General features: G+C 40.6%; 2 protein-coding genes across 3 annotated transcripts; one reads left to right on the plus strand and one right to left on the minus strand.

Annotated features, from left to right (window-relative positions):
• Positions 1 to 1,827: 1,827 nt before the first annotated feature.
• Positions 1,828 to 13,431, plus strand: LOC140556544 (CD209 antigen-like protein C). Of its 2 annotated transcripts, XM_072680572.1 has the most exons (7): positions 1,828 to 2,189; positions 3,555 to 3,689; positions 9,003 to 9,101; positions 9,939 to 10,079; positions 10,793 to 10,944; positions 12,602 to 12,702; positions 12,812 to 13,431. In XM_072680572.1, the coding sequence occupies exons 1-7, from the start codon at positions 2,087 to 2,089 to the stop codon at positions 12,933 to 12,935; spliced, it is 855 nt and encodes a 284-aa protein (XP_072536673.1). In that variant the 5' UTR covers positions 1,828 to 2,086; the 3' UTR covers positions 12,936 to 13,431. The 2 variants fall into 2 exon arrangements, with proteins under 2 accessions (XP_072536673.1, XP_072536674.1); XM_072680573.1 differs by lacking the exons at positions 1,828 to 2,189; positions 3,555 to 3,689 and adding an exon at positions 8,644 to 8,895.
• trpv6 (transient receptor potential cation channel, subfamily V, member 6) lies at positions 13,261 to 26,795 on the minus strand. The gene is made up of 16 exons (XM_072680567.1): positions 26,665 to 26,795; positions 26,227 to 26,324; positions 24,290 to 24,412; positions 23,325 to 23,465; positions 22,615 to 22,713; positions 22,301 to 22,476; positions 21,300 to 21,446; positions 21,007 to 21,086; positions 19,577 to 19,712; positions 18,799 to 18,885; positions 18,567 to 18,643; positions 18,292 to 18,457; positions 16,564 to 16,630; positions 15,787 to 16,055; positions 14,613 to 14,719; positions 13,261 to 13,724 (listed from the first exon to the last, which is right to left on the minus strand). The coding sequence occupies exons 1-16, from the start codon at positions 26,793 to 26,795 to the stop codon at positions 13,463 to 13,465; spliced, it is 2,166 nt and encodes a 721-aa protein (XP_072536668.1). The 3' UTR covers positions 13,261 to 13,462.
• Between the last annotated feature and the right edge of the window lie 639 nt (positions 26,796 to 27,434).

Here is a 27,434-nt window from a genome sequence, read left to right on the forward strand (position 1 = left end):
ACATTTTACTACAACACTCTATATATATATATATATATATAGAGAGAGAGAGAGACATTATATATATATATATATATATATATATTATATTTATATTTATATTTATATATAATATTAGCCCTCATGTGCAGAGCAAATTGGCTACGGGACTCTCAGAAGATCTTCAAAACACCCGTTCCTGGTGGTCAGTACCTTTTTAACAGCCAGGCAGGGCATCACCTCAGAAGGTACCCAGATAGAAGTAATATATAGAAGTAATAATAATGTAGAAACCTTTAAAAAATATGCTTAGAGATTAGGTTGTAAATCACTGGAGTGTTGCTTTACAGCCATGGTCGCCCACCCTGGTCCTGGAGGCCCACTGGAGGCCCGGCTCGTTGTTGAATTCCCCCTGCTTTGACACTTTTCACTTTAACTCGGCGAGGCCTTAAGAATAATGAGTGGATTAGTTGGGTCAGGTGCGGGGAGCCCTAACCTTAACCCTAGGACTATAATGTGGGCAATTTGACCCGGGTTTAAAGTAGCTGTGGTGATTTTATAGTAATATAATAATGAAGTGCTATCGCACATTGTAATGGTTTCTTTTACTTATTTAAAGACGACGCAGCATTGTGGGACTTGGACATTCGGAATCGGATGGCGTTCCAAGTTCCCCCAATTTTGGGAATAAGTTCACACACGTCTTCAGGGCTAAGCAAGGGTGTTCTCACAGCAGAGAACTAGCAGTGAGGACTAGTGGCCCTTGATAATTCAGGCACTAGAGGGCACTCCAAGTGAGTCAAACCCAGTGACCAGAAACCAATGACTTTCTCAGAACACTTTTAAACTACAGAAATTACAGGTAGGCATTCGAGAGTTCAGCCGGTTAGCAGTTCAGCTTGCTAGTGACTCAGCACTCATTAGCCAGAATGCTAGCATCATACAGGCCTGGCTGTGGAAAAACTGAAATCTCCTTTTTTTGTTGTTGATGTTTTAATGTAATAGATTCTTTTACTTTACAAGTTATAGAACTATATATTTATAAAAAAAAAAATACATAAAATATATATATCATAGTTTTTCTTTTTTACATTTTTTGCTCAATAGTATCTCTTTTCCCATCTCTAGTGTCTCCAAATTCCAGCTGTTAGTTTTCCCTGTGATAATATTGTCCCATTTTTTATTTTTCCCAAGAAATCTGTGTTTAACCCTTACTCTATTGTAAGAAGGCAGGGCTGCACTTAGGAATGCAGTGATTGACAAGCAGCCTTGGCTGGACGAGACCGGTCATCTGCAGCATGACCTGCATTCTGGTCATTACATGGAGGAGCTGAGTTGTATGGGAACTTCCATGAGCTGCAGTTTTACTGTTGGAGCGTCCACGTACCGAACAAACTGGGAATCCAGGGGGAAATCAGCTCTGCTTTTGCGCTGGAAGCTCAGTGAAGACGGTCTGAGACACAGGGGCTTGGTCTGGGAGGAGGGCCTCTGGTCTTTACTACGTCTCTACAGACTCTGGTTGCAAATTTGACAAACATGGCGGGCAGTTCTGGCTGTTCAGTTCAGGGAGGGTAACCACATTTACATTTACATTTATGGCAAGTACGACCAGCAGGACCAGCACAGGCCTACTGCAGCACTGTCCAAAAGGTGCCAGCAGCCATTTAGCCACATTTAGGTCCTGAGGATTTCTCGTCCTGTAGGAACATTTTAGTCATGGTAGTATTTATTTCGAGAAACGCAACAGTGAAAGGAAGAGAGAAGTGACGGGATGGCATGCTGACATAAAAGTGTGATGAGGAAGTGTGGAGAGTATAATAAAGAGGGCTGAGTAAGAACGTCTCCCGGCTTTTCACTTTCTCCGATTTTAGGCGGGCGAGCGAAATCTGTCTCTTGTCTTTGTGATATTGTGTGCAATTATTTTGGAATTACACACAATTACTACTGACTAATTACTCGTAAATGGACTGAACTGTGTGAACAGGCGAGACTTGATCCAGGAGTTACATAAGTTTCTTTTTGTCCAAGAGTTTTCCACACGTCACTCAGAGTGGATTCAGGAGGTTTAGTCAGGAAACCGAAACACAGGCAGAAAGAGAGAGAAACCATGGCGAGCGAGAAAGTGACTGAGGTGGAGATGGAGAAGATCACTCCAGCAGAGGACAGAGAGAGCTCGGATACTGAAGAAGAGAAGGTGCGAGAGACCAAAGGTAAGACACCTGAACCATTCCGTCCAAAATCTGGGTCCAAAAGTCAATAATAATGAGTCAAATTTGTGATTTTTATTTATTTATTTATTTATTTATTCTTGGCAGCACTATTAAATTATTCAGTAACGATTATAAATTACTATAAATATAATAATATTATAAAAAAGACTTAATATGAATTATTCAGTATTAAATGAGAATTAATCAGGATCAAATATGAATTATTTAACAGATACAATCAATTTTATAATTATTTAAAATTAGCAAAATATAATATTGTTAAATATTCAGTGTTTAATATGAAATGAACATTAATAGTAATTAATAATTAGTTATTAATAATATTCAGCATCTACTATTAATAATTCAGTCTCCACCATTAATTATTTAGTATCTACAATGAATTATTCAGTATTTACCATTAATTATTTAGTATCTACCATTAATTATTTAGTATCTACTCATTATTCAGTATCTGCTATTAATTATTCAGTATATATAATTAATTATTTAGTATCTACTACTAATTAATCAGTATCTACCACTGCTTATTCACTATCTACCATTAATTTATCAGTATCTACCATTATTTATTCAGTATCTACCATTAATTATTCAGTATCTGCTATTAATTCAATATATATATAATTAATTATTTAGTATCTACTATTATTTATTCAGTATCTACCATTAATTATCCAGTATCTGCTATTAATTCAATATATATATAATTAACTATTTAGTATCTACCATTATTTATTCAGTATCTACCATTAATTATCCAGTATCTGCTATTAATTCAATATATATAATTATTTATTCAGTATCTACTATTACTTGTTCAGTATCTACCACTAATTATCCAGTATCTGCTATTAATTCAATATATATAATTATTTATTCAGTATCTACTATTACTTGTTCAGTATCTACCACTAATTATCCAGTATCTGCTATTAATTCAATATATATAATTAATTATTCAGTATCTACCATTAATTATCCAGTATCTGCTATTAATTCAATATATATAATTATTTATTCAGTATCTACTTTTACTTGTTCAGTATCTACCATTAATTATCCAGTATCTACTATTACTTGTTCAGTATCTACCATCTACTAAGAAACAAAGGTGTATGTTCCATAGTTATAAGAAGAGACCCTTTAAGGGGGTAAATATAGTTAGCTTATAGCCTATATAGCCTTGTGTTATTCTTGAGGTCTTCAGTTAAAAACGTGGGTCAAAAGGTCATTATCACACAATGGTCTTGTGTGCCCCCCCCCCCCCCCCCCCACACCTTCTTATCATCATGATATTCATAATTACTCCATGTTTATATATTTTCTTCCCCAAAAAAACAGAGGAGAAAGAACCAGAAGAAAAGGGAAAGGAAAAAGAAGACGACTCTGAAGACACCGTGTATTCCAAACTGAACAGTCCTACAGAAGATATCTACAGCTTGGCTCTAGGACCCACTTCCCCTGCAAAGCACGACAGTAAGCCTTTCTGCAGCATCGGCCACTCACAGTACTGACCACACTCAGATCACTGACACACACACACACAGTATTGCCCTCGGTAATGTCCAGGAGACGGGCTAATGCGGGTTCAGACATTGTGCATCGTGCTAAAACCGGCAGCATCCGTCTTTCATCCAGGGTTATAGACGACGGCGACGCTGTGACACGGTGCCAGAAACCACATAATCAAGTCTAGCAGAGATTACCGATCACCTCCACGCGGGCTGAGGAGAGCGGGTGATGTATTGAGGCCTGTAGCGATTAGCATGGGCAACTTCCAGTGCAGCAGAAGTTCATCAAATGGCTGAACTCCCAGATATTTCTAGCAACTGTTTTGACTAATAGAGATGGAAAAGCTTAGCTGGCTGTTTGTGAATCCTTGCAAAAGTCCAGCTGTATCGGATATCTAAATACATCAGAACATCTGAGAAATAAAACAGGCCAAAAAGAGGAACAGAGAGCGCGGGAAAGAAAGAAGTGCTGTGTAAGACCACAGCAGCAAAACCAACGCAGTCCAGCGACGAGCCGAATAATAGGCAAAAAAAAGAATGCGTGAGTCACGGTTCAGTGGAAGCTTTGTGATGGGAAATAAGAAACACAATAGTAGAGTCCTCAGCAGTTTTCACCATGGCGGTCATCCTCACAGTGCCGATAAACTGGGTCATTTTATACAAATCTGTATCATTTTTAATAAATTGATCATTGCAGAATTTCTCAGGTTCTCCGAATTCCTGGCTACAAAAATACATCAGGAGTTCATGGTGGCAATATGGCGCATGGGTAAATCTGCCGAGAGCAGGCCGGTGTCCTCGCAGACTGAGTGACCGTGCAGGAAGGAGACCAGTGAGGGAGGCCGACAAGACCATAGATACCACTGAGTACGAAGTACGGAGTCTTGGACCTCGGATCTACTAAAGTGGTCCGAGAGATCGGATTCGTATGTGCTTCAAAGGCCCCAATTTCACCTGCGTACACCTGTCCAGCTATAAGAAGTGACCAGGTGTTGACAACGTGGTCAGTGAGATTGCTCTCGTGGCCTTCGTTCTGCTTCCTTAGCCTGTTCTTAGCGTGATCTACAGCATCTAGCTAGGAGCTTCTGTGCCGACCATCTTTTTTGGCCTCCTAGATTTTAGCCAAAACTTTGTGGACGCAGATCTATTAGCCTTGACATTTAGTCAAAAGTGTTAGCATAAAACCTGGCGACACCTTAGCAACCACTGGAGCACAAACCTAGCAACACCTTCGAAAATATCAATAGCTTAGTAAACCACCTAGCAAGCCCTTAGCGATACCTTAGCAGCCAACCTGTTACCATAGCAACACCTTAGCAACCACTAAAGCTGGCATGGTGACCGTGGTGGTCTCCCACTACCTGGTCCCCCTAGCATGGTGGATGTGCGTCTATTAACAGAAAGCCATGGCTTTGGCCTACGCTTTTGCACTGCTATTTATCAAATAATGGATAGGTAGATGCTATCAGCCGTTAGATACATGGCCTAGATAGCAATGGCTAGCTAGCTAGCATAGTGTTTTACAGAGACTGTGAAGCTCCAGAGCTAATGCTGGTGTTGACCATGGGGACCACCATGGTCACCGCACTGGCAAAAGGTTCGTTATCTGAGATGGAGGTGTGAAGTGTGTATGTGTAGTGTGTTAAGCACTATGCTAAGAGTAGCTGCTAGCTAGCTGTTTCTCTGTCTCGGTAATCTGGCTGTGGTATTACCACATCTGTCTAGAGTCTGTCTTGTAACACTTCTGCTGTCGTCGGTTTTTGTACTGCTCACTTCCTAAAAGGACCACACTGAGCACAGAACACATCAAAGAGGCGAACAGAAACATGTAAGCCATCAGATTTTGATCAGACCATGCTAATGCTGGAGCCACGATGCTCGCCAATTAACATCACACACAAGCCCCAAGCTACATCAACCCCGCCATCACCATCACCACACCCCAAATGTAGTCGATCGTCCATCCCAGACGTGTTTTGGTGTCTGAAGGTAGCTAGCTAGCCTCTTCTTGAGTTTAGCACCAGAGCTAAGAAGCTAAATTAGCTAGGTAGCCAGTAATGGGAATTTCGAGACTGTTAGCATTGTGCTAATTTAAATATTATGTGTCAGTATGATCAATGTCAGTATTTATTACATATTTATTTTTGGGAATGTGACTTGGGAATGTTACTCTTTCCGTAATGTTATGTTTGTTAAACATTATTTGAGAAACATCCTAATAACTTTGTGATTTGCCACATGTTTTCATAACAATCCCGGGACGTGGGCTAACCTTCTTGGAACCGTTTTAAAAATATTGCTGAATGTTCTTAAAACTTAATTCGTTAGCTGGGCTGTAATCTCCAGTAGACCTGCTTAGGTGGTTTATGACTAGGTCTACGTGTTTATTGGTATAGATTGTATGGACCTCTGTATTTAGACATTGTAGACTGGAGGGGAGCATCTGGAGCAGGACCACTCTGCTTCACATATTTGTTGTGGTTATTATTAAGGACATATCAACTTCATAACAACTTCATCATAAACAGAACAGCAGGCTAGGCTACAGCTATCACTAAACACCAAGGCTGGCTCTGTTTAGTCTTCCTGCCGTCCTGGTCAACAGACCTGTATCTGCTGTTTAGGCTACAGGGTGCCTCACAGCACTCGAGTGTTTATCAGAGGAAGCTAGTAACTACCCAGCTAACACCCACCTTAACCCATCTCACATGGGTCCCATCTAGGCCTCATACGCAGGCCCTGTTTAACCCCTCTTGGTCCCGTCACTGACCCTGATCGGCATCCATATGTGGGGCCCACGCTGAATCCCGAGGACAAAACAGTCTGGTTCCCAGTTTGGCTACCTGTAGAGGCCCAAGATGGACATGGCTCAGAATAGCTGCTGTCCAGTGTCCAGACCTAGTCTGTTGTTATGATGTAATTATGATGAAATATCAATTCTAGTACATATTGGTAAATGTGTTTACACATATATGTTAATATATGTATACATTTGTATATACAGTTTCCAATTTCAAGTACGTTGGCATATCAGTTCCATAAATATTTAAATAATATATGACAACTATGTTGGATAATAGGTGATGTCTTGTTTACTCATCTCCATCGTAGTCATTCACATTTAGCTAATAACTGCCATTTTAGGATTCATTTAAGTCTGCTGTGTTGGTTTAGCTCCTGGACGGCTTTACCGTACTCACCTCTTACTGTACAGCTTCAGTGTTTTGTCGTCTGACACACCTCGGTTGCTGTGCCAGTAGATTCTGGATGTACTACGTTTTCACTGTAGTTTAATAAGCTACTCAGCAAACATGCCACCACTGGCCTACTGTGGGCTGACTGTGGGCAGGTGTGGGCTTGGGCAAAGCCTCACAAAACCCACACAGGCAATGCCTGGCTAAGACTGCATATTATCTTGTGGCCTCAATATATTATCTTGTGGCCTCAATATATCATTTTGTGACCTAGATATATAATTTTGTATATTATCTTGTGGCCTCAATGTATTATGGTCTTGTGGCTTTAATATATTATCTTGTGGCCTCAATATATTATCTTGTGGCCTTACAATATTATATTGTGGCTTCAATGCATTATCTTGTGGCCTTATTGTATTATCTTGTGGGCTCAATATATTATCTTGTGGCCTTATTGTATTATCTTGTGGCCTCAATATATTATCTTGTGGCCTTAAAATATTATCTTGTGGCCTCAATATATTATCTTGTGGCCTCAATATATCATTTTGTGACCTAGATATATAATTTTGTATATTATCTTGTGGCCTCAATGTATTATGGTCTTGTGGCTTTAATATATTATCTTGTGGCCTCAATGTATGATCTTGTGGCCTCAATATATTATCTTGTGGCCTTACAATATTGTATTGTGGCTTCAATGCATTATCTTGTGGCCTTATTGTATTATCTTGTGGGCTCAATATATTATCTTGTGGCCTTACTATATTATATTGTGGCTTCAATGCATTATCTTGTGGCCTTATTGTATTATCTTGTGGGCTCAATATATTATCTTGTGGCCTCAATATATCATTTTGTGACCTAGACATATCATTTTTTATATTATCTCTTGGCCTCAATGTATTATGATCTTGTGGCTTTAATATATTATCTTGTGGGCTCAATATATTATCTTGTGGCCTCAATATATTATCTTGTGGGCTCAATGCATTTTCACATGACACTACAGCTTACTGCACAAAGGTCAAAAGGTCAGTCTGAGCAAAACTACCAAAGTCGGTGCCTGGTTCCTTATTGCTCTCTAACAACCAATAGCCTGAAACAGGGCAGGGGGCCAGTGCTGAAAGAGACAGCAGATCAAATAGTTCAAATGATCTCATGGCTTCAATATCATATCTTGTGGCCTCAATATATTATACATGGCTTCAATATATATATATATATATCTTGTGGCCACTAGAAACTTAATTATAAAAATATTAAACAACCATGTCACCTTAGAGGCTACATAACAACCCCCCTCCCCACATACACATTTCAGATCCAGAATGCGGCCCACTGCGGGCTAACCGGGCAACGTGGGCACGGGCCAACCTGGGCTCACGGTCCCGTACTGGGCTTTAACTGGTGGCTAGCTGGCCGTGAAGATGAGGTCACATTTGGCCCCATACAAAATCCACACCCCTGGGCCAAGTGAGGGCTGTCTGTGCATGCAGGGGTCAGTCTAAATCACTGCTTTTTGCATGACCCGTCCAGGTAGGGAGGTCCTGGGTCAGAACCCTTTGTGTGTGTGTGTGTGTGTGTGTGGGGGGGGGAGATTCCAGCTCCACTACTCATCTCTATGTTAGGCTGATCAACGGGGAATGGGCCGAACAGAGCCCCCTCTGTTCCTCTGGTGCATGTCTGGCTAGCTAGAAACCCGTTGCCATGGAGACGAGGGAAGAGCCCGTTCCAGGGTTCGCGAGCTGCATATAAACGAGCTGAGCAGGAGCCGCCTGTTAAAGCCCCCCCAGCTCTCCCAGCTCCCCCTCAGAGCGACGACCTCCACTGCCGAAAAAGTCGACAAGGGCTCTTGTTGCTTATTTACACCGAGAAACATGTACGTGAAGTTCTGCAACTTCGGAAGCTACGCGGACGAGAAAGCGCTGGCTGCGTCCAAACAGCAGCAGGAGGCTAGCCCGGCTAACACAGGTGAAGCTAGCTTGCTAGCTAGCCTGGTACCCACTAGCTAGCACTAGCTTTTAGCTGCACCACTTTAGCTCCAGCTGTTTGTCTCTCATTAGTGCCTCTGTGTTTAGATGTTTACAGGAAGTTGACCGTGTACCGAAGACTGTCCGCCATCCTCCTCCTCCTCTGCGTCGTGTTGCTGGCGGTGCTGTTGGCGCTGGCTGTAAAGTGTAAGTGTTTTTTTTTTCATTATTATTTTTTTTAATATATATACTGCTTCTGCTCCTAAACTTGACTTGTAAACCTTCCTTGTAAAATTTACTGGTAACCAGTGGTGTAAAAAAAAAAAAAAAAAAATATATATATATATATATACACCCCTATTTAATGTAGCGAGCTACGCAGTCTGCGCATTTAGGTTGCACCCGTTGTTGACGTAGATATGCAAATGCGCACGCATGCCCAGTTGGTCTAGTTAGTCCCTGTAGAGAAGAACTACTGCCAATAGAGTAGGACCCCCTGTGATCATAACTACCCCCCCCCCCCCCCCCCCTCCTCAGCAGCTGTGGAGCAGTACTGGCAGAACTGTGATCTCTGGAAGGATGGTTGGAGCTCCATCCAGTGTTTTTAGGATGGGATGAGGATTAGGATTGAGGAGCACTCTTGATGCTGAATGCAATCAAATCCTTACAACAATGCTGCTCCGACATCTAGTAGAAAGCCTTCTTCTCTGGACTTCAACTTCAAGTCTTTTTTAATCCCCTTGATTGCAAAAGAAACAAGGAATTACCAGGTGTCCCAATACTTTTGTCACTATTTTGTAGTCGTAATCGCTGTTTGCCACCATAGTGGGTTTAGTTTTTCGAGTATGATGGTTTAGCTGGTTGACCGGTGTGGTCACGCTGGACCACCAGCAAGGTCGTGGTGGTCAACAAGCTCGGTTAGGTTCATCACACAAGCGTGATGAATTTGACCAGGCTAGTCAACCAGTAAGAGCAAGCTGGTCCACCAGCTTGACCAGCTGTGACTAACGAACTGTGTTTTGTCTCTTGATGCCCAAACTTCAGTGTCTGAAGCAAAGTCCAGTCAGGCATGTCCAACCAACGAACATGTGGATGTGGATGTGGAGAGGACGACGGCGGCAGGGGTCTGCAGCCGCCAAGAGTGTCAGGCCATGTTTCCCCAAGAGCTGACCCAGGAGCAGAACGGTGAGCCAGTGGAAGGGCGGCCTCAATGACATGCCTGAATCTGATTAGACTAGCTTATACGCTTTTATGGCACTGCATGGCTCACTGTATAAAATATGTCCAAATGTTTGTGGACACTGCTTCTAATGAATGCATTCAGCCTCTTTAAGGTGCACCCATTGCTGACACAGATGTGCAAATGCACACACACACACACACAGTTTGTCTAGTCCCTGTAGAGAAGTACTGGCAATAGAATAGGAGACTCTGGAGCAACCTATTGGCACCATGCTGCCTAATAATGCCAGGCGTGGACTAGAGGGGTATAAAGCCCCCCAGCATTGAGGAGCTGTGGAGCAGTGGAAGAGCTGCGTTCTCTGGAATGATGATGATGGTGGTGGAGCTTCATCCAGTACTTTTAGGATGAGTTGTTGAGTTGGTTGGGAGTGAGATGGGGTGGTGATCATAACCATCCAACATCCTGACCTCACTAATACTAGCTCTTGTCACTGAATACAATCAAATCCTCACAGCAATGCTCCTCCAAAATCTGGTAGAAATCCTTCTTCCCTGTACTGTAGAAACAGTTACTCCAACAGAAGCAGGATCAGCTCTTGAACAGTGGAAGTGAACAGTAGTGTGTGAGACTATGTGAGGCTTTGTACTTGTACTTGAAGTGTATTTTTAGCTCACTCATTGCTTTTAATGCCCCCCCCCCTCCCCCCTCCCGGCAGGGCGTGTGTGCAACGAGTGTGGAAAGGGCTGGTTAAAGTTTGAGGGCTCCTGTTACTTCCTGTCCCAGACTCGCCTCAGTTGGCCGAAGAGCAGAGAGGAGTGTAAGAAGAAGGGTGGAGACCTGGTCGTCATCAGCAGCGAACGTGTGCAGGTTGGTCGATAACCCAGTCAATGAACCCCCCCCCCCAATGAAAACCTTTTTGAACCCATGAACATCATGAATCTGTTGGCACCATGCCAACCTAATGCCACGCGTGGGCTAGTAGAGGGGTATAAAGTCCCCCCCACCCTCCACCCCCCACCCCCCAGCAGCTTTGAGCTGTGGAGCAGTACTGAAAAAACTATGATCTCTCTAATGATGGATGGAGCTCCATCCAGTATTTTTAAGATGGGATGAGTTGAGGATGATGATGACGATGATGATGAGGTGGGGTGGTGATCCTTAAGTAACATCCTGACCTCACTAACACTCCTTACAACAATGCTGCTCCAACATCTAGTAGTTTTAATCCCCTTTGATTTCAGAAGAAACAAGGAATTACCAGGTCAGGTGTCCCAATACTTTTGTCACTATTTTGTAATCATAATCACTGTTTGCCACCATAGTAGTTTTAGTTTTTAGAGTTTGATGGTTTAGCTGGTCGACCGGTGTGATGAACCTAACCGAGCTTGTTGACCACCACGACTGGTGGAGAGCTCTGGCCATGGTGATCCCTTGGTGATCAAGAGCCGACCTAAGTAAAGCCCCTTGTCCGGGTGCAACCAGTAGGAGCTGCATGTGCGAACACAATATGCTTTCATGAGTGTATCGTGGATATCATCAGTGCTGCATACTTCAGTACAAGGAGTAAAAATTAAGTAAAAATAATAAATATCGGAATAAAAATATCTTTAAATATCGTGATCTTCGATTTTTCCATATCGCCCAGCTCTATCTGTACCGGACAGCTCTATCTTTACCCGGGATAAATCCTGCCAGCCCCCTAGTGCAAATTCCGGGTAATGTCGGAGTGAGCCAGTGTGTGAGTAGAGCACACATTAACCTTCTGGAGAATTTGCAGTGGGTGATGCCAGGCGCCACCCCTTGCCTAAACCACACGGTACATCTCCTGTAGTGAGAACGTGCCTGACCCAGAAAATCTCCGGACCTCATTCTCCATTGTTCAGAGTTCATGATCTGTAGCATTTGGATGTTCTCTTACCCAGCCAAGAAAGAGCACGCTCCTTCTCCTGATACCGGAGAAAGCAGTCAGTCGCAGCCCAGTGCCGCTCTCCTTAAGCTTAGGCTTTCCCTCCTAACCATCTCTGGTAGTTGAGGGAAAGTGTACTCTCCCAGAACCTCAACAAAGAGCTGGGAAAGAAGTGTGGACCGAGACCGACCTTCAAACCCTTCAGCCAAGCCGACTTTTGAGGTCATGGTGACGTTGTCTCGCGGTAGCTCTTTAGTTGGCCTCGACTCCATCATCTGTACAAGTTCATGGCTGTGGCTGGAAAGTGTTCTCTCTATAACTGAGAACTTCTGATTAGGAGATTCCACCGAATCCTGAACGCGCCTCCCTTTCCTTGTCTGGTCACTTTGTCACGTTTGGGAAATGTAGATCATTTGGTCAGATTCGGACAGAGCAGATGCCCAACGGGCTTCCACCTGCATCCTCTAAACCGGAAGTCCAAACAGGCTGATTGTGCAGCTTCTATATTCAGACTGTGTCTCTCTCTCTCTCTCTCTCTCTCTCTCTCTCTCTCTCTCTCTTTCTCTCTCTCTCTCTCTCTCTGCCTTAATACTAACTGTTTTCATTGGATGCCTGCAGAGATTTCTGACCCAGAAGGGACTCATGCTGTACTGGATCGGCCTCAGCCGCTTCGAATCGCAGCAGTGGACCTGGATTAACAGCACGGCATTAATGAGCAGGTAGGAAATGGAGTAGAATTCGGTGATGAACCAATTGACTGTCGTCATCAGTTAATGAATCCGTTTACGCTGGCCTGACTGCATGCGCTGGTTTCTTTCTCTCTGGCAGTTACTGGGCCGGTAGCCCTGAAGGTGGCGATTGCGCGTTCCTGAGCGGAGGGAGGACGCCTAGAAGAAACTGGTATTCGAACCCATGCGCAGCCCTTTCGCATTACATCTGCCAAAGAGGTTAAAACCCCATTCAAACCAAAGCACTTATCTTTCACCCAATCATTTAATCTTTCCAACTTTTACACATGATAAAAAAACAGAGAATCATAAGAAAATCATAATCACAATCATCAGCATAATAATCCGTCCTGTGATGCACAATCAAGTAGACGTGCCGTGCATTTTTTTTTTGTACATCGTTATTAAAAGATGTGCAGTAGAGTGGTGCACCAAGTGTGTATTTACTGAAAGTGGCGTTGTGCTTATTTTCTCTTTTTAATTGCACTAATTTTATACCTATAAAACCTTGATTGCACTAAGACAGATCTCCTACAGACTGTATGCTGAACGCCGGTGTAGCTGCCTTTTAATTACGTTTTTTTTTTTTTTTACTTTTTTACAACAAATAAAGTCCTACTGTGTCGTCTGTTCTTCAGCATTCCTACCCCACTACGGTTTCTATGTGATGTGCTCTTCAATTATAACGTATTATTCACTGAATAAAAGAATTGAACTGTTTGTACATTTCGTTGCCAATCTGACCAGGGTTTCAAACGCATTTCGTGTCGAGAGTGTCCAAATGCTCCTTGTTCTCCTTCAAGCCCAGAACACTCTTGCGAAGGATCTGCCAGCACTGCAGAGACTTCCTGTCAGGAAGTGATGCATCTTTCTCCGTTTCTTTACCGTCCGTCAGCTCGTCGGCGCCGCTGCTCCTCTCCGGCTTCTCCTTCTTTTCTGTGTCCTCGCTTTTGGAGAGCACGTTAGCGTAGCGTCTGATCTTCTGCACAAACTGGTCGCTGCGGTCCTCCACTCTGAAACGAATCCATCATGAGGTGATGCAGATTTGCTTGTAACACACGCTCTAAATGTAGGTATTGTGATATACACTGAGGAGGCGGAGCTACAGTCTCTCATTAGGGTGAATATTAATAACGCTCTAAATGTAGGTATTGTGATATACGCTGAGGAGGCGGAGCTACAGTCTCTCATTAGGGTGAATAATAATTAATAACGCTCTAAATGTAGGTATTGTGATGTACGCTGAGGAGGCGGAGCTACAGTCTCTCATTAGGGTGAATAATAATTAATAACGCTCTAAATGTAGGTATTGTGATGTACACTGAGGAGGCGGAGCTACAGTCTCTCATTAGGGTGAATAATAATTAATAACGCTCTAAATGTAGGTATTGTGATATACGCTGAGGAGGCGGAGCTACAGTCTCTCATTAGAGTGAATAATAATTAATAACGCTCTAAATGTAGGTATTGTGATATACGCTGAGGAGGCGGAGCTACAGTCTCTCATTAGAGTGAATAATAATTAATAACGCTCTAAATGTAGGTATTGTGATATACACTGAGGAGGCGGAGCTACAGTCTCTCATTAGAGTGAATAATAATAACGCTCTAAATGTAGGTATTGTGATATACGCTGAGGAGGCGGAGCTACAGTCTCTCGTTAGTGTGAATATTAATAACGCTCTAAATGTAGGTATTGTGATGTACACTGAGGAGGAGGAGCTACAGTCTCTCATTAGGGTGAATAATAATTAATAACGCTCTAAATGTAGGTATTGTGATGTACGCTGAGGAGGCGGAGCTACAGTCTCTCATTAGGGTGAATAATAATTAATAACGCTCTAAATGTAGGTATTGTGATATACACTGAGGAGGAGGAGCTACAGTCTCTCATTACTTACCGGAGGTACCAGCGGTCTCCCAGGCCATAGAGCAAACCACACACACCCAGCCTTGGCCACAGACTCCGCGGCAGCCTCTGCTCCAGCATCAGAGTGGTGGCTACAACCTACAAACGCCACACCGTAAAGTGTATGAGACTCTTTTAGCTTTATACAGCACTTACACTTATTCAACACCTTCAAAAACAGCCTTCTACTGTTTGTGCTCTGCTGGCTCCATAATGACGCTTTGCTTGGGCCCCAACGATTGCCATTTGCAATGTAATTCTTATAGTGTCTATGACAGTACTTAGAAATCAACCTGTAAAAATAATTATAATACAACTAATATCAAGAGTTAACATCAAATAAAAACAATATCCAAAATGAAGTTATAATTATTAGTGTCCAGAATTAAGTTTGAATGAAATATATTAATATTTAGAAGGTATAATAAATAAACTTAAGCACAATACAAAAGGCTAAAAATAAATATTATAAAAAATATAGTATAATAAATAATAAAGTAATTTAGGCATAGTAACATTAATTAATATAAAAAATAAATAAAACAAAGCGAATATTTTTAAGTGTTAACATAAAATAAAAACTATATCTAAAATAAAGTTATAATTTTATTAGTATCCAGAATTAAGTTCGAATGAAATATATTAATATTTAGAAGGTATAATAAATAAACCCAAGCACAATACATAAGGCTAAAAATAAATATTATAGTATAATAAATAATAAAGTAATTTAGGGATAGTAACATTAATTAATATAAAAAATAAATATAACAAAACTAATATTTTAGGAGTTAACATAAAATAAAAACAATATCTAAAATGAAGTTATAATTTTATTAGTATCCAGAAGTTTTAATAAAATATTAATATTTAGAAAGTATAATAAATAAATGAATACTTAAGTATAAAAATAATAACATTAATTCAGGCATAATAACATTCATATTAATACATAATACATAATAATATCAAGAGTTACATACAATAAATGCATCAAACAAAAACAGTATCTAGAATTAAACTTTAATAATTTATAAGTATATTTATTGTTATAAACAGCTTCTCTAAACTTCTTCTAAAATTGCCGTTTGCTGTATATTCTATAATATTATAATAAGGTACTGTGTATTATATAATACATCAGTCCGTCAAGCTGTTTTCCTGACCTGAGTCCTCCACAGTTCGTCGCGCTCCTGGGCCACTCTCCACTGCGTGTCGCTCATCATGGCAGTGAGGAGGCTGAGGAGCAGCAGGTGCGAGACCACGGCGAAGCAGCAGTGCACCACATGGATGACGGGGTGGATGTAGACGGTGTGGTCCACTGGCATGTCGACTAGGCCGATGGTCAGCACAAACTCGGTGAAGAAAGTGACAGGGAACGAGCGATACGAGGGAATGGAGAGGTGGTCCTGAGTCATGTACCACGTCCACAGAGCTGAGGGTCGGAGAGAAAGCGAGCAGTGTGAAGTGTGTCAAGCAGGCCGGTACGTCTCTGACCCCACAGTTCAATTCAATTCAACTGCGATTCTTTAGAAAGTGATTCAGTCCTGAAATCCCAGCAGGTAAATTTGAATCGTTGAGCATCGTTCAGAATCAAATACACTGAACCTACAAATGCGACTTTACACAGTAGTGGATCACAGACAATAAAAACAGGTCAGTTTATTTAGTTCTGACCAAAACACAACATTTCATTAATAAAATTAAATCAAAAGTTGTTGTTTTTATCAACAAAATGTGTAAAATTTGTAATTTGCAAATATAAAAATGAATTCACAGTACTTGCAATACAGGGTTTTTTGTGCTGCAGCACTCAAAGTAAGAATTCTGCTCATATTAAAAACTAAATTTTAATTAATTTCTGCTTTTGATTCTTTTAAATCTTTAAGGTTAAATACATCCCAAGAAAACTAGTCTCACATGTAACAAAGCTTTGAACTTACCTGTGGAGAATCCTATGAGGGCAATGAGACTCATCCACATAAACTTGGTTAAGTCTCCAAATAGAATCTACAAAAACAAAAGAAATAGAAATTAGTTTTTGCGATGTTAACAGAATCTGATCCGATGTCCGAATGTAAATAATAAAGTAATTTAGTATAAACTTAGTTCATACAGTAATACCTTGTAAATCCTAAAATGAATGTGTATATATTCTGTCATTTCTATTGAATATATAGTATATGTATACTCGCTCATTTGATTAGAGCAGTTTAACTACACAGCCTAATATTCAAATTACTCAGTGTTGAATTTCTAAGTAATAAAATAAGTTCACATCCTCAACAGAGAAACACTTCTGCATATTTCTTTGCTTCATTTAAGAAATACAAATAAAAACATGCCGCATGCAAAAGTAAAGCCACATTAAATACTGTTTCATTTCTTCAAACCATTAAATAACAATAAAAAAATATAGAATGAATGTGTCTAGAATGTCAACAAAAATAAGTTTGTTTATTGTAGAGAATGTGGTCACTTATTTACAAAAAATCTATTCAATAGGTCATCCGACCCGGGGTGCCGAAACTTCTGCAAAACACTGTATATGCTTCCTGATTTCAGTCAGCTTTCCAAATTTAGTTCTGTGGAATTGAGTAACGCTGTTCTTTTGGGCAACATAACGGCCCACGTGATCCGAGTGGCCCAACTTCTGCAATTTAAGTTTTCATATTATTCGCAAACTCTCAAAAAGAGGAAATTACAGACGGCAAATGGCATGATCGAGGTTATTACAGCACCGGAATAAAGCTGTAATTGGTTTCAGGGCTGCTCCACAGTTTTAATAGCTTTTAAAGACTTTAATATATTGTATTAAACCTGCTGAATTCAAACAGAAGAGCTGAACTCTTTAAAACTGGACGATACTTCTTAATTCTGCACTCAGCGGTCAGCTGGGTATTTGAGGTTGGCAGGCTTTTCTGAATTAGTTTAATAAACACAGCCTAATTGAATTGAATTGAATTTAGCAGTTTAATAAACCTTAGGCCTCATCCTACCATTTCATACCTATAAATGAAGACATTTTTTGTTATTAATGTTAATTATTATATGTCATATGTTAATGTTATTATATTATGTATTATTATATTTCTTTTTTTAAATCTATTTGGACACTTGTTAAGCATCCATAACAGTGTATCTAATATAATTAAATATATCATAAAAGGATGAAAGAAATATGCATGTTCTTCGATTACTGAACACATTATAGTGTTAGTGAAAAATATGTACACTAAATAGACAAAAGTATTGAGACACCTGCTAATTGACTGAAAAAAGGAGTTGCTGTCTAGGGAAGAAGGCTTTCTACTAGATTTTGGAGGAGGGTTTGATTGCATTCGATGACAAGAGCGTCAGTGAGGTCAGGATGCTGGATAGCAATCACCTCCCCACCTCATCATCACCAACTCCCCAACCCATCCCATCCAAAAGTACTGGATGGAGCTCCACCAGTCATCATTCCACAAAGTCATTCAAATGCTCCACAGCTCCCCAATGTTGGGGGGCTTTATTATTCCCTCCTAGTGCACGCCTGGCATTATTAGGCAGCATAGAGCTAATAAGTTCATGAGTTCTTCTCTACAGGGACTAGACAAGCTGAAAGTAGCTGAATACATTCGTAGGAAGGGGCGTCCACAAATATTTGGACGTAGAGTGATTGTGATCACCTTCTGGATGACGATGACGTACGGCCCGAGCATTTCAAAGCCTCGAGCGAAGTAGAGGACGTTGCACCAGCCGAGCACCAAACACACCGCCATCAGCACCGTCTCGCCCGGCATCTCGGTGGTCCTCAGTATACACAGGAACACCACCAACACCGCATACGTGATCCTGCAAGCACACAGAAGCGGGGGGCGGTCAAGGGGAAGTCAGACGCTGCTGCCGGGTGTCAGTCAGAAAGGAAGATGGGGATTACTGTCGCATCATACTTCAAACTCACAGAGTGACGTGAAACGGCCCCCCGAGCGCCGACTGGCCAAAATATCGCTTTGGTCCAACTCTCGGGATGTCGGGAATCTGAGCATAAGCACACAGGGGGAGCGTAAGCACCAGTGTTTTGACTCATGGCTGATTATTATTACAGCTGTGCTACTGTTCCTCAAAAGAGCATCCAGCTGTGTTCCAGCTGAACCCTCTTCATTAACACAATGACCGATTCTTATGACAGTGACCTCCAGCAGCAGAATGAAGAGCGCTCCTATAACACTGATGATCTCTCCAACCAGCCGCAGGTGATCTGAATAGGTCACATAACTTTCCTACACACACACACACACACACACACACACACACACACAGAGAGAGAGCAGAAAATGATTAACATGCTTAATTTCACACGGTGCTAATGTGATTTTTTTAATATATATTATTAATGTTATTAGAACTTCATACTGGATATTAATGTTATTAGAGCTTCATACTGGATATTAATGCTATTAGAACTTCATACTGGATATTAATGCTATTAGAACTTCATACTGGATATTAATGTTATTAGAGCTTCATACTGGATATTAATAATATTAGAGCTTCATACTGGATATTAATGTTATTAGAGCTTCATACTGGATATTAATGCTATTAGAGCTTCATACTGGATATTAATGTTATTAGAACTTCATACTGGATATTAATGTTATTAGAGCTTCATACTGAATATTAATAATATTAGAGCTTCATACTGGATATTAATGTTATTAGAACTTCATACTGGATATTAATGTTATTAGCGCTTCATACTGGATATTAATGTTATTAGAGCTTCATACTGGATATTAATGCTATTAGAACTTCATACTGGATTTTAATGCTATTAGAACTTCATACTGGATATTAATGCTATTAGAGATTCATACTAGATATTAATGTTATTAGAGCTTCATACTGGATATTAATGGTATTAGAGCTTCATTCTGGATATTAATTTTTTACACATGCAGATGTGCTCACTTTCAGAGTTTTCTGCACTTTGATGGTTTTGTCCATGTCTGGTTTGGTGTAGTTCTCTGGAATATCCTTTAGGGGGCGATGCATGCAGCACAGAGTGAAGGTCCCGATGTACAGCAAGTAAACCAGCAGCAATAACCTGCGAAGAACAGGGGGAGGTGTTCATCAAACATTTGGGGACATAAAGATAAAGAAGGATTTTACCACAAAAATGTTAAAAGTAATTATGTCATTAATTACAGAGTGCATTACATTTCTATTTGAGCTGTTGGGACTTTTTAATCATGTTTGGACCAAAATATTTGACTTTTTTTGTTTGTAGTATGTATTTATATACACAATAATGAAATATATATAAATATAGTTTAATATATACTATAATAAGACACATTCGACCTTCATGTAAGAAAAATAATAGAAAGGCCAGGTGTTCCTGGACAGTTCAACAGGTGCTGTATAATAACAACCCAATAGCACACACTGGCGCTCTGTCCCTGTAGCTGTAACTTCTGTTTACAAAACAAAGCTGGGATATCTCGCACTGGATCTTTGGAGTTTTTTCCCAGTCTGGGAAAATCAGCTGAAATCTGACCTCAGTACTGCTGAGCATGCGGAAAAGCAGAGTGTATCATATCGCCTCACTGCGATCTTCTGGACGTGATGTGCTGCAGACTCCCACATTAAAGAGCTTCAGGTGTGGCTCCTTCTCTCTCTAAGCATTTTTGTACAACAAGGACCAAGTTTCCATTTCCGCCTGAGGGGGGAGCCCAAGCCTTGAGGCCTTTTCATAAAAAATCTGCAAGGCTGGGCTTTACGGACCAAGAATATTCTTGAAAATGTAAATATTAATATACTAAATTGAGTCTAGATCAGTCCAATGACAGTCAATATGTTTATTATATCCAAATAAATATTATATTACATCAGCTTTCTTTCTTTCAGGTTTAGGCAAAAATAAGTAAATAAACAAACCCTACAAACTAGCGCCTCTGCTGGCCAGCTGAAGTAGTGGGGCAGTGGTGGCTCAGCGGTTAGAGCGCCAGGCTGTTGATAACAGGGTTGTGGGTTCGATTCCCGGGCTCGGCAAGCTGCCACTGTTGGGTCTTTGAGCAAGGCCCTTCACCCTCTCTGCTCCCCGGGCGCTGGAGTTGGCTGCCCACCGCTGTGTGTGTGTGTGTGTGTGTGTGTGTGTGTGTTCACTACCACAGATGGGTCAAATGCAGAGGACACATTTCGCTGTACAGTGAATAATACTTGCACCTTACCTTATAAGTATGATGTGTAGCCCCGCCCATTCCCATATGTTTTAATGACATATTATATTTCATTAAAACAATTCTAACGGCTGGTTTGCTATGCCGTAAGAAGGCGGGGCTACACTTCGGAATGAAGTGGTATGGGAATTACGCATTTTGGTCATCGTGTTTCCTCACCTGAAGTAATATTTCCCATAAATATTCCACTTCAGAGTGATGAGCTGCTGGACCGGGGTCACCTCCAAGATGCTTCTGGCCTGCAAGAACAAAGGAAACACAGCACGTATGAAACACTTAACTGGGCACAGGCATTTACCAGCCAGTTGAAGTGAGTTCCCCAAACGGACAAATGTCAAATGTACGATAAATGTGTGAATTGGCTTCTTTAACACAGGGCTAACACTGGGGAGACTGGGGTCTCGTTCTGCTTCGTGTAATTTAATCACGTGGGGAATCTGTCTGCAACGCACCTTCCTTTTCTGACTGCAGGCGATGAGCTCCAGCACTGAGATGTCGTCTGTCCTGGAGTCGATTTCCGTGAGGTCGTACAGGTAAGAGGTCAGGCACCCCAGGCTCCACTGGACAATCCGTCTGCGGTTCACCATGTGCTGGAAAGCCTGTGACATGCAGAGGACGATATATAGAATTAAATATGCTGACAAAAGCACGGTAATAATACTTTTACTGGTACTTCATACTGGATATTAATGATATTAGAGCTTCATACTGGATATTAATGTTATTAGAACTTCACACTGGATATTAATGATATTAGAGCTTCACACTGGATATTAATGTTATTAGAACATCATACTGGATATTAATGTTAACAGAACTTCATACTGGATATTAATGTTATTAGAGCTTCATACTGGATATTAATGTTATTAGAGCTTCATACTGGATATTAATGTTATTAGAGCTTCATACTGGATATTAATGTTATTAGAACTTCACACTGGATATTAATGATATTAGAGCTTCATACTGGATATTAATGTTAACAGAACTTCATACTGGATATTAATGTTATTAGAGCTTCATACTGGATATTAATGTTATTAGAGCTTCATACTGGATATTAATGTTATTAGAGCTTCATACTGGATATTAATGATATTAGAGCTTCATACTGGATATTATGTTATTAAAGCTTCATACTGGATATTAATGTTATTAGAGCTTCATACTGGATATTAATGTTATTAGAGCTTCATACTGGATATTAATGTTATTAGAACATCATACTGGATAATAATATCTGTCGAATAAGTTAAAGAGGCTTTTTCATTTACATATTTATTAATAACTACTGAACTGGACCTCTGCTCTGGATGTGGAACTGATTCAAGAACCAAATCACTTCATTCGCATGAGGTTCGTTCAGAAGGAGAGTGAGCGAGCGAACGATAGAGTAGAGAGAGCAGCGAGAGCTGCTGGGTTGCTGTTCATACACAGTGGAGCGTCTCACCACTACGTTGCCCTTCTTGGCGGCTAGTTTGAAAGGCGTGAGGCCTCTGTAGTTGGGGATCATGTCCAGCGGCACCGCGGGGTCCATTTCAGCGTCACGCGCCATCAGCAGGTCCAGAATCTGACAGGAGATTATTTTGTTGGGCTGCAGAATCAAAATGTGCAGGATAGTGTTTCCTGAGGGAGAGAGAGAGCGGGGAAGTGGGCGAGAGAGATAGTGATGGTTTTAATTTAGTGGGGTCGTGATAAACGTGTGTCCTGACATGTAATACGCTTAAATACGTGACTCTGAGCTGAAGCAGACATGGCTCTTACCGAGCGAGTCCTGAGCCCGAATGTTCGCTCCTGCCTTTATTAACATTGAGATGATCTCTTCGTTACCCACGCTGCTCGCGAAGGCCAGGATGTGCTCACCTGCAGATATATATATATATATATATAAACACCAGAAAGCAGTTTAGGAGGCTCCACTCAATTCAAGTACTATTTTCATTCAGTTCCCTGCCAGACCCAGCAGGGGGCGCTATGTTTCCTGCAATTACACATGTGCCAACAGATGCCACAGAAACCCTGATGAAAAACTGATAAGGTGTTGCTGTGTTTGGGGCTGTGATGCCAAAAGTATTGGGACACCTGCTCGTTCATGAGCATGGAGTAACCATCTCTACTGTCCAGGGAAGAAGGAAGGCTTTCTACTAGATTTTGGAGCAGCATTGCTGCGAGGATTTGATTGCATTTAGCAACAAGAGCTAAGAGCTAAGAGCTAGTGTTAGTGAGGTCAGGATGTTGTTGGATGATGATCACCATCCCACCTCATCCCATCCAAAAGTACTGGACGGAGCACCATCACCATCATTCCCGAGATCACAGTTCTTCCACTGCTCCACAGCTCCTCAATGCTGGAGGGGGCCTTTATACCCCTCTATAACCCACGCCTGGCGTTAGGGGACATGGTGCCAATAGGGCACTGCTGTTTTCCATTCATCTTTCACATTCAGGTTGACTGACTGAGGGATTTTCATTACCGTAATAGATGAGTCCTCCTCTGCGTTTGCGGAAGTACATGCCTGTTGCTCTGGGTGTGGAGACATCGGCCCCTCTCTGGATGAGCTCGTGGACCAGATTCACATTCTGGTTGATGACGGCAACATGAAGTGGTGTGACTCCTGCAAGAATACGACAGACCTCTGCTGACATCACTGCTCAGAAAGTCTCGCTCACTGGGTCTAAGGAAGGGTGCAGAAATGCAGGTGGCAATTCCAGTCCTGAGACCTTGTTAGGATAGAGGATAAAGGACGGCCCACTACAACATCCTGCTCACATTCACAGCCAATGAACCCACCCATTCATAGCTCCCCCTAGCACTGGGAGGGTAAGGACGTAACATTGCTTAAGAGTGATGAGGGGAGAGAGAGAGATAGCGCCATCTAGCCACCCGAAGAGAGCACGGCCTATTGTGCTCTCTCTGATTCCGGCTGCAGGTGGCAAAGCCGCACTGGCCATTGGCTCAGGCATGGCATTCGACCTCAAGTGGTGTACGATTATTTTACATATTCTATAATGTGAGGTTCTTTAGTATTTTCAGGTGTAAAAATTGAGAGAGATTGGTGTACAGTTTTTTATTTTTGTCATACTAAAATCACACTGAATTTAATAATTTATCAAATTAGAAATTTATAATAATACACTGCAATTTCATATCCAGTCTGCAGATTTTAACGTAAGTAAACTGTAAATTCTACAGTCGAGCAGAGCATAAATAATAACTTTATAGCTAAACTTTTCCCGTTAGGTACATTTACCTTTCTCGTTTAATTTTGTTATCTGTTAAAGTTTCTGTTTATTACAGTTAAACTATTTTATTCAATTTGTTTTTGTTCGTTACTATTTAATTAATGCGTCCACTTGCTCGGAAAAAAAAACCTCATTGTGAAGTGAAACCGTGAAGTGAATTTCCCGTGTACTCTGTTTAGGTCAGGGTGAAGAGTACCTTCATAGAGTTCGCTGGTCATGGGCTCATTGATGAGTTCTGGTGCTCCCTGCATCAGAGCCACAGCCGCCTCGCAATTATCGTTCATCACAGCCACGTGTAGAGCGGTCTCGCCGAGAGCACCTGGAACACGTACGCAGAATCCAAAAATCAGCAAAGTACAGCAAATACAGCCCATTTAACACAGCGATACAGATCCCAGCCACATGAAAATGAACGGTAGGGATGCACCGATCCGATACTGGGATCAGATATCGGACCTGATACTAACAAAATTAGCTGGATCTGGTATCAGATAATTAGTCTGATCCGAAGGACCGTAACCCATCATCAGAGTAACCTACAGACATCATACACATATCACAGCAAACAGCAAGACTCCCCCTGTCTAACCAGCCCCCCTCGACCCGTCATCAACAATCAGCGAGGAATCCAGCTTGTCTCCCATGTAAGGAGAACCGAGAAGGGAGTGGCTGCTCGCTCCTCTTTAGTCTCACTGACTTCGGATTTCAGAATAAAAATGTTTGTTTTATAAAGTAAGTAAAAGAATGATTACGTCAATCCTGAGGCCTTACGTCTCTCCCAGATTGTCATGTAAGTATTAATTAATTCAACAATGGCATCGGATCAGTATCGGGTATCGGCTAAAACGCAAAAAGCTCATGTATCGTATCTGTATCGAAACAGCAAATAATGGATCGGTGCATCCCTACTAAAAGGCAACAGTTTTAAAGGATCTCAGTTCAATGGTTTTCACTCTTTTACGAATTGTGCTTTAACCTCCTGAGACCGGGACCTTCGCTCGATGTTGTTTTTTTCCCGGTTTCTCCTAGCTATTTGGGATTAGTAGAACCTAACAAGTATTAAAACTCAACTTTTCAGTCTTTGCACAGTTGTTTTTAAGTTGTTTTTAAAGAAACAAAGTACAAAACTGTTTATTTCAAGCCCTAAACATGGCTACAGAAGAGTGCACATATTGTTATTATTATTATCATTGCATTTAATCATGAGTAAATAGTTTTTAATGTAAACAAAATACAATATTTGCCTCTGAAATGCAGCAAAGTAGAGGCACGAGCAGTGTCTCCATGAGGCCAACGGGTCAAAGTTTTAGAAAATTAGTTGTTTTATTTATTTAAAAAACTGACTTCATTAACTTAATGTGTCTAATACAACTAAATAATAACTATATATATTATATAATATAATTATACCTAATATAAATTCTATTTTTCAACAATGTGCAACATTGCGAAATGAGAGAAAGCATTGTCTTTAGAGAAATTGAGGGCTTGACTAATCTAAAATACAACATACAAATACATCCGTCATTTACAAATATATTCAGTCAATTAAATGTTATTTAACGTTATATTATTTATCATATTAAGTCCAATACGCACAATGTGATCTGAGTCACATCCGTTTGACAGAATTTGCAAGTTTTGGTTATTTTTGCCCAATACTGCCCAATATCAAACATGTCGTACAGCTACCGGGAACCTTCCTACCTGTAACATTTGCCGACTTTAGCTTCGTTCTGTATTAGTCAGCAAGCAGAACACCCCCCCCCCCCCTTTCAGACATCCCACCCTCGAATATTCCCCCCAAGGCAGTTGTAGTTTTACAAAGGTCCCACCCACCTTCCAGATACATCATCAGAAGGGGGTTTTCCTGCTGTTCAAACAGGAAAATCTGGCCCGGGAGCCACAGCGGCACCACAGGTTAACGGGAGAGCAGGCATGTTTCCAACCAACAAACCAGTGGTTACATTCTTCATTCTGACCAGAGTGACCCTTTAACCCCTTAAACTCTCCGGCGTGTTACTGTCTAATGCCTGTAATTAAGCTAACGGGGTAAGGAGACAGTGACTCAACCAAAAAAGCAGACTGAACTGACGACAGCCCGAGGTGTTCTTAGGGTAGCAAACGACTCACCTCGCTCGAAGATATTGGTGGTAGCGCAGTCCAGCAGTTTCTTAATGCAGCCCACGTTGTTCTTCTTAGCTTCATAAAACAGGGGGATGTCATTCACACTGAGGAGAGAGCGCGGGATTCAGGTGGGGTCCAGAATGACGTATGTAGTTTAAGGTTTAAACACAGATGCGGTGCATATGTAAGTGCAGGCTAATTAACTAATAATAATAATAATAATAATAATAATCATCATCATCATATTTTAAAGCAGGTGATGAAGAATGTTAAGATCAATAATTAAAATTAGGTCTGATGATATGGTCTGAAATTCCTATATATTAAATGATATATAAATATATAAACATATTTTACCAATAAAACTCTATAGCACTGCTTCAGTATCTGAATATAATAATAATGATAATGACGACGATGATGATGATGATGAGTGTAAAATACCTTTTGGACTGAAAAAGAAAAGTCTCATCCAACATTTCGTTCCATCCCTTCCTGTTTTGGAGGCGGAACCGGATCTGGCTCCACCAGTGATTGATCTCGCTCGGAGCTGACCGCGAAAGGGGCGGAGTCATGGCGACAGGGGGCTTTTCTGACTCAAATGAATGCTAGGACAATAAAAAACATATATATATATAAAGGAGTTATTAACGTTATACAAAAATTTAAGTTCTGTACAATTAATGCACTGAGTGTGCTACGTTAAATAATTATAAACAAAAACAATACAAAAACAAAAAATCAAAACAAATTAACAAAACATAAACAATACATCAACAATTACAGCCAAAAAGTAAATGTTTTATATAATAAAAACTGATATAAAAAAAATGAGTGCATAATTTTGTGTATATATAATTTTGTAACATTTTTCTAAAAGTTTAAGATTTCACTTAAAATGTCTCTGCACAAAGATATATTCTACCTTAGTTTGCTCAATTAGAAAATGTGGTTTATCTTAAATTTTTTTTTAAAAATTACATTTTTTAAAGTTACATTTTCAAAAAGTAAGTTTGCATTTTAAATGTTAAGTTAATTGCATTTAAAATATGCATGTCTTGTTCTGTTATCTTTGTTAGGTTTTAGTGCAAACTTACTTTTTGAGCCCTATTTACTTTTACAGTGTACTTTCAGCTTCCAGTGCAACATCAAATGTTTACATTTTATTAAAAAACTTTATAAATATATGATTTATATGATTCTTTATAAACTTT

This window comes from Salminus brasiliensis, chromosome 5 (assembly GCF_030463535.1).
Source record: "Salminus brasiliensis chromosome 5, fSalBra1.hap2, whole genome shotgun sequence".
Classification (NCBI taxonomy): Eukaryota; Metazoa; Chordata; class Actinopteri; order Characiformes; family Bryconidae; genus Salminus; species Salminus brasiliensis.